The sequence below is a fragment of the Colius striatus genome, chromosome 13 (assembly GCF_028858725.1).
Source record: "Colius striatus isolate bColStr4 chromosome 13, bColStr4.1.hap1, whole genome shotgun sequence".
In the NCBI taxonomy this organism is placed as follows: Eukaryota; Metazoa; Chordata; class Aves; order Coliiformes; family Coliidae; genus Colius; species Colius striatus.
In genome coordinates this window covers 773,697-779,696 of record NC_084771.1, presented here as the reverse complement: position 1 = coordinate 779,696, position 6,000 = coordinate 773,697, and the positions used below count along the sequence as shown (strand labels likewise).

At 72.6% G+C, this 6,000-nt stretch overlaps 2 protein-coding genes across 3 annotated transcripts in view; both read left to right on the top strand.

Moving 5' to 3' along the window:
* Nucleotides 1-1,075: 1,075 nt before the first annotated feature.
* On the top strand, nt 1,076-3,091 carry LOC133626630 (basic proline-rich protein-like). Its single transcript, XM_062006973.1, has one exon. It carries the CDS (start codon nt 1,076-1,078, stop codon nt 3,089-3,091), a length of 2,016 nt encoding a protein of 671 aa, XP_061862957.1.
* Nucleotides 2,741-6,000, top strand: part of BCORL1 (BCL6 corepressor like 1) — a 27,842-nt gene continuing 24,582 nt past the window's right edge. For both annotated transcript variants that reach the window (XM_062006310.1, XM_062006311.1), the window contains exon 1: nt 2,741-2,827. The gene's annotated coding sequence lies outside the window, so the exon portion shown is untranslated. The remainder of the gene's footprint in view (nt 2,828-6,000) is intronic.

Here is a 6,000-nt window from a genome sequence, read left to right as displayed (position 1 = left end):
GGAGAGACGAGTCACGCTGGCCTTGCTGCAGGTCCCTGCCTGCTGTATGACCCTCTGCCCCCGGACGAGGGATGCTCCTCACTCCCCACACTTTCCTCTTTCACAGCACTAACCTGAGGGCCACAGAATTTTTGAGCACCACCTTTTAGAAGCCCTTGGGTGCCACCAATCCCATCCTGAGGAGGTTAAAGTGTTGGCAGGCTCTGTTCAGAGCGGGAAGGCACAGGGTGGTGGGACGTGGAGCCCTCCCGGCTGGCACGGCGCGTCCCCTGCTGCGGTTCCTGCAGGGATGGGCCAGGCTGGCTGCAGGATGAGGCCAATACCCAAACCCTCTGCTTTTAATTGTGCCAGGATGTAAATAAGGCAGGTCCTAATCAACCAGGAGCCGGTCGTGTGCCTGTGGCTGCCCAGCCTCTGAAACAGAGCATCTCCTTTGCCTGTGGCATGGTTGGAGGCAAAGGGCAGGAGGCACTGAGGTAACAGAGGAGAAACCGAGTCGTCCTCTCTGCGGGGAGAGCTCCCTCCCTCCCAGCCATCGGCGCTCAGCCCTCGCTCTCCGCCTTCCCTGAGCACTGCCAGCCCCCCCCCCCCGCCGTGTTTGACGCCACTGCCCTTCGCAGTGCTGCCTGCAGGTATCCGGCCTCGCCCCAGCCTGCACACCTCCGGGCTCAGCACCCTCCTTCCCACGGCCCCGTGCCCGAAGCTGCGGCCGCATCCCCGGAGGAACACACGCAGTCCCCTGCCCGGAGCTATCGTGGCCTTTACAGCCAAAACCTGATGGAGCTCCATCCCTTTGTAAGGCGTTTTTCCCCTTCTGAGGCACAGGGAAGGTTTGGTGCTGCAGATGCTGCCGGCAGCAGCAGGTGACAGCAGGGTGCGGGTGCCACCCGAGAGGTGCCGGCTGGGGGAATATAGCTGCTGCCCGTGCCCGTGGGGTACCCCAACTCCGGCAGGGCCCTGTCTGCTGCCAGCGCAGAGCGCAGACAGGCTCTGCCGTCAGACAGGCCGAATCTGGGGCACAAAGTGGCACCAGAGCCGAGCGGGGGCCAGCCGGGCTCTCCGGTGCAGCACCAGGATGCAAGAGGCCGGAGCAGTGAGGGTCCCGCCGGCTCCTGCGGCACCCACCGCGGGCTCCAGGGGCCCCCAACCCAACGTCCCTGACCCCCCAGCACCCGGCGGCCCCAGCAGGCCCCGCGGCGCAGCCCCCAGCCCTTGGCCCTGCGGACCGCTGCCTGCCCGCCTCGCCTGCTCCTCACCGGCCCCGGGACAAGCCCGCGCCGCGCTGCCCCCGCAGCCCCCGGCCCGCTGCCCCGGGAGGGTCCGTCCTTCCCCCCCGGGCGGGCGGCAGGGAGGAGCGGCGGAGGCGCCGGGGCGGGTGCCGGCAGGCCGGAGGCATCGCACGGGGCGGCCGTGCCGGGGGCCGTGCAGGGGGAGGCCGGGCGCAGGCAGCGCTGCCCGTGACAGGCGGCGGGGCAGGGGAGAGGGCGGCGGGGCGGTGCCTGCGCCGGGCTCGGGCAGCCGGGGCACGGCCGGGGCGGCGTGGCAGGGCCGGGGCCGGGGGCAGGGACAGGCGGGGCCGGGCCCGGACAGGGCCGGGGACACGCAGCCGGGCCGCGCTAAGGGCGCCACGGGGCCGCGGGTCCCCGAGGCCCGTGCGGGGGCCGGGAGAGGCTGTCAGTCGGCAGGGCGGTGCGGGGCGGGCCCAGCGAAACGACCGGGCCGGAGCAGGCCGGGGGCGCGGCCGGGCACCGCCGGGGCCGCCCCGCACCGGGCACCGCGGGGAGGGGAGGCGGTGTGTGGGGGGGTGTGTGTGTGTGTGTGTGTGCGCGGCGGACGCCGGGCCTGCGGGCCCCGGTGCCGCGGGCGGGGGCTGATGAGAAAGTTCCAGCCGCCGTGTCGTGGCGTGTCGTGCCGCCCGGTGCTCCGCATGGCGCGGGGGAGGCGCCTCGACCCCCGCCCGGGGCCGCCCCGCAGCGCTGCCCTCCCGGCGGGGCACCGGGCCCGGAGCGAGGGGAAAGCACCCAGCGCCATCGCCGCCGCCGGGGCGGGGGCTCCGCGCCCACCTCGGGAGGGCAGGCGGATCCGCGCCCGCTCCGCCGTCCCGGCCAGGCTCGGCTCGGCTTGGCGGCGCTGCGCCCGCCGGCGGGCACCGGGGCTGCGGGCGCCGCGCTCGCTGCAGGCACTGCCCGTCCAGCGCTGCCCGCTGCCGGGCGCCCAGCCGCTGGCCGGGCGTGGAGCGAGCGCCCGCCCCCGCCGCCTCCTCCTCCTTCTCCTCCCCCCGGTGCGGAGCGAGCGCCGCTCCCCGGTGCGGGCGCCGGTGCCCCGGCGCGGGGTCGGGCGTGTGCGTGTGTGTGTGTGTGTGTGTGCGTGTGCGTGGGGCTCCCCCCGCGCCGCGCCGTCCGCGGAGCCGTGCAGCCCCTCCCGGGCGGGAGCGGCCTCCCCCCGCGCCCCCTCCCGCGGGCTGTGCCGGGCTCGGAGCCCCCTCCCTCGCTCCCTCCCCCCCCCGCTCGCTCCCCGCCCGCCCGTTCCCTCTCCGGACTCGGCTGGCTCCGCGCAGCCCCCCCCGCGCGGGCAGGGCTGGCCGCACGGCACGCCGGGAGCCGCAGTCCGCGGGGCGGCGCGGCGGCCGGCGGGCCGGGGGCGCCGGACTACAGCTCCCGTCAGCCCCCGCGGCGGCGGCTCGCTCTCGCCCTCACACTCCGGCTGCCGCTGCCAGTGTCTCCGCCGCCGCCGCCGAACCGCCGCTCGCAGCGCCCAGTGTCCGACCCGCCGCCTCGGGCAGGGGGCCCGCCCCGGCCCGCCGCCCCCCGCCCGGCTCGGGAAGCAGGTGCGTGCCCGCCCCCCCCCCACCCCCCCGCCTCGCCGCCCCGCGCCGGACGCCCGGCCCCCGCTGCCCGGGCACCGCGGGCCCGCGCGGCCCCGCACCCAGCGAAGGGGGGGGCGTGGGGGGGGGGATGCGTGTGAGGCGGACGGGAGCGAGTGGCCCGATCCCCCGCCCGGTTGGACGGGGTCTCCATGGAAACGGTCCCGGGACACCCCCGGGGTGGCGGCGGGGAGGCGCGCGGGGGGGGGGGGTGGCGGCGGCGGTTGAGGGCGACGGGCGCGATGGGCAGCGTCCTGCGGCGGGACAGCGGCGGGAGCGCAGGCGGGGCTGGCGGGCACTGACAGCGCCGGGCCGGGGGCAGCGGGCGGGCGGCGGAAGGCTCCGCTCGCTGCCCCGCGACGGCGCGGCGTGCCTCTGCCCAGCCTCGCGCGGCAGCACCGGCACCGGCGGCACCTGCCGCTCCCCGGGCGGCGCGGGGGGTCCCGGGGCGGCGCGGCGGGGCGGGGCGGCCGCCGGAGCGCAGCGCTGCCGGGGCGGCGGCCGGCAGCGGCGGGACGGCGGCGCCGGGCGTTCGCGGAGTTTGGCGGCGTGGCCCGAGCCTGCCCCGTCGGCCGCCGTGCCCGGGGCCCGCCGCAAGCCCTGGGTGCCGGCCGTGCGGGCCCCGTGCGATGGCGGAAGAGCCCTCCCCGGGGGCAGCGCCGCCGCCGCCACCTCCATGTTCGGGGCTGCCCCGGTGCGGCAGCGCGGGGGCCTGGCCGTGGCCAGCGAGGCTGCGGGACGAGCGGCGGCGGGGCCACGCTCTGCGGGGGAGCGGCCCCGGGGACAACTGTTGAGCCGGGTCGGGCGGCGGGGCCGGGGGCTGCGGGCGGCGGGGCAGCGCCGCAGGGCCTGCACCCCGTCAAGGCTGCGGCGCGAAGCCCACGGAGCGGCCGCGGGGACCGGTGTGTCACGAGGCGGGGGGGGAGGAGGAGGGGGATCCGGCCCCTGCGGGGCTCCGGTGGCGGCGCGGGGCCATGGGCCGTGCCGCGGCCTCGCGGGGCTCGGGGTCCGGGGCCCGGCCAGGGAACACCCCCCACGCGGCGATGCCGGCCCCAGAGCGTCAGGCCGGGGCCGGGCCGGGGCGGTGCCGCTCCTGCTCCGCCGCCCCCCCCGAAGCCCGCGGCGGCTGCGGTGGGGGCGGCCGGGCCCCCGGGCCGGGACCCGGTGGTGGTCGGGCAGCGGCAGGACCGGGCAGGAGGAGGAGGCGGGTCTTCACCGAAGGGGAAACCAAAACTCCTTCGGCGGAGTGTCGGTACTCGGGAGGTCTATTGCCGCTGCTCGGTGCGCAAACCCGCTGCCTTCGTCCGAGCGTGGGTGAAGCCGGGTCAGAAAAGCACCAGGAAAAGGTGTTCTAGGCTAAAATAAAGAGGAAGCAAGTTTCTTCTCCTTCCAGGGCACCCCCTCTCCAGCACCCTCATCCTAGCCGCCTGCCAACACTATCGAGGGGGTGTGTGCGAGGTGGGGCCGGAGCACCCCGTGCCCTTGGCAGCGTGTCTGCATCTTCTATGCCATGTCTGCATCAGCCTTCCCCTCCCCGCCCTCCCTTTTTCCTCACCAGCCTTTGGTTCCCGCATGTCCCGGTGCTGGGGGGCTGCGTGTCAAGGGCACCAGCTCAGTCTCTGTCACTGGCATCTGGGGATGTGTTTCCGAGAGCGGCCCACGGCGTGGTTTGGCCTGCAGCAGGAGTTACCCCTGGGCCCTCTGGGCTCTGCCATGCCCGCTGCTGCGGCCAGGGGGCTGCTCTTCTCTCACGGTGTTTTGGAAGAAGCCAGCTTCTCATGTTCAACGTTTCTGAGCACTGTCTGCCCGTGGGGACCGATTCAGCCCTCAAGGACCAGCGACTGAGGGCTGCGCTGGGACAACCCGGTTGTCCCAAGTGAGTGGGGGTTTGGTGACACCAGTGCCCGGCAGCTGTGGCTTGTTGTCACATCACCTACGGGATGGGCCACCAACTTTTCTTTTTTGTAACACAGCCACGGAGGTGGCTTTTCTGTTTCTGATTCCCTGTTCGTCGTGCCCAGGATCTGTCATTACTTGCCGTGTTACTGTGTCTTTAAATCAGCTTAAGCAAATGCGTGTGGCCAAAGCCCGGCTCAGCCCCGCAGCAGCAGCCGGGGCCACTCTGCAGCCGCTGGCAACCCAAACCGAGCTGGGGGCCGGCGTGCCGGCCTGAGCCCCCCGTGCCCAGCACGGCAGCGCAGGCGGCCTGGCCTGGCCCTCTGCGCTCCACACAAGCTGCTCCTGGGCAGTTGCGCCACAGCTTCTGACCTCTGCGGGAGTGGGAACGTGAGAAAATCGGTTTCCTTTTTCTGGATGTTCTCATTTGAATGTTTCCCATGCTGTGCCTCGTGCCCGCTGGCAGCCCTGCCACACCACCGTCGTGATTTTGGTCATTTTTGGGGGGTTCTTTTTTTTTTGCCAGCAGTTAAAGGTGTTTTGTGCAGCGATGCTCAGAGCCGAGTCCTCGCTGAGGCACTCGAGGCCGCCCGCAGGGCCGGTGCTCGCTCTGGACCTCGAATGGACGCCCAACAACCACGTAGGAAAACAAATATAATTTCTCACCTGTGTTACTAATGGCAACGAAGATTGCCAAAGTGAGCAAAGTATGGGCAGAGCAGGAGCCCGCTCCTGGCGGCGCCGGCCGCTGCCCCAGCCCTGCCAAGCAGCCGCTGAAGGATCGGACTGCAGGGGCTGTGCTCCGAGGGGCAAGTCCCACTCGAGCTTCCAGCAGCTCGACCTAGTTTTATATTTTGTGGCCATCTGGGGGGGATGAGGGGTGGAAGAAAGGCTGCCTTTGGGGTTTCACTGAATGAACGTTACAAAGGTGTCTGCTGCGGGTGTGTTTCCAGGGTCAAAGTGCGTTCCTCCCGGCCTCCCGCTGTGTCCCCTGGCCAAAGGAGCCCCACGGCACTGGGGAGAGGCGAGCCACCCCATCCTTCCCGGCCCCATGTCTCTAGCAGCAGAGGGATGCACTGGACTTTCTCCTTTTCCATAGCTTAAGGCTGGCGAGCTTTCCTCACTCTGTGCAGCAGCCGAGCACCGCCGGCGCGGAAGGAGGCTCTGCCGATGGGCAGCGTTTCGCTGGGTCCGTAAAGGTCCCAGAGCCCAGCCGAGCACGTCGCTGTGTCTGCCAGGCT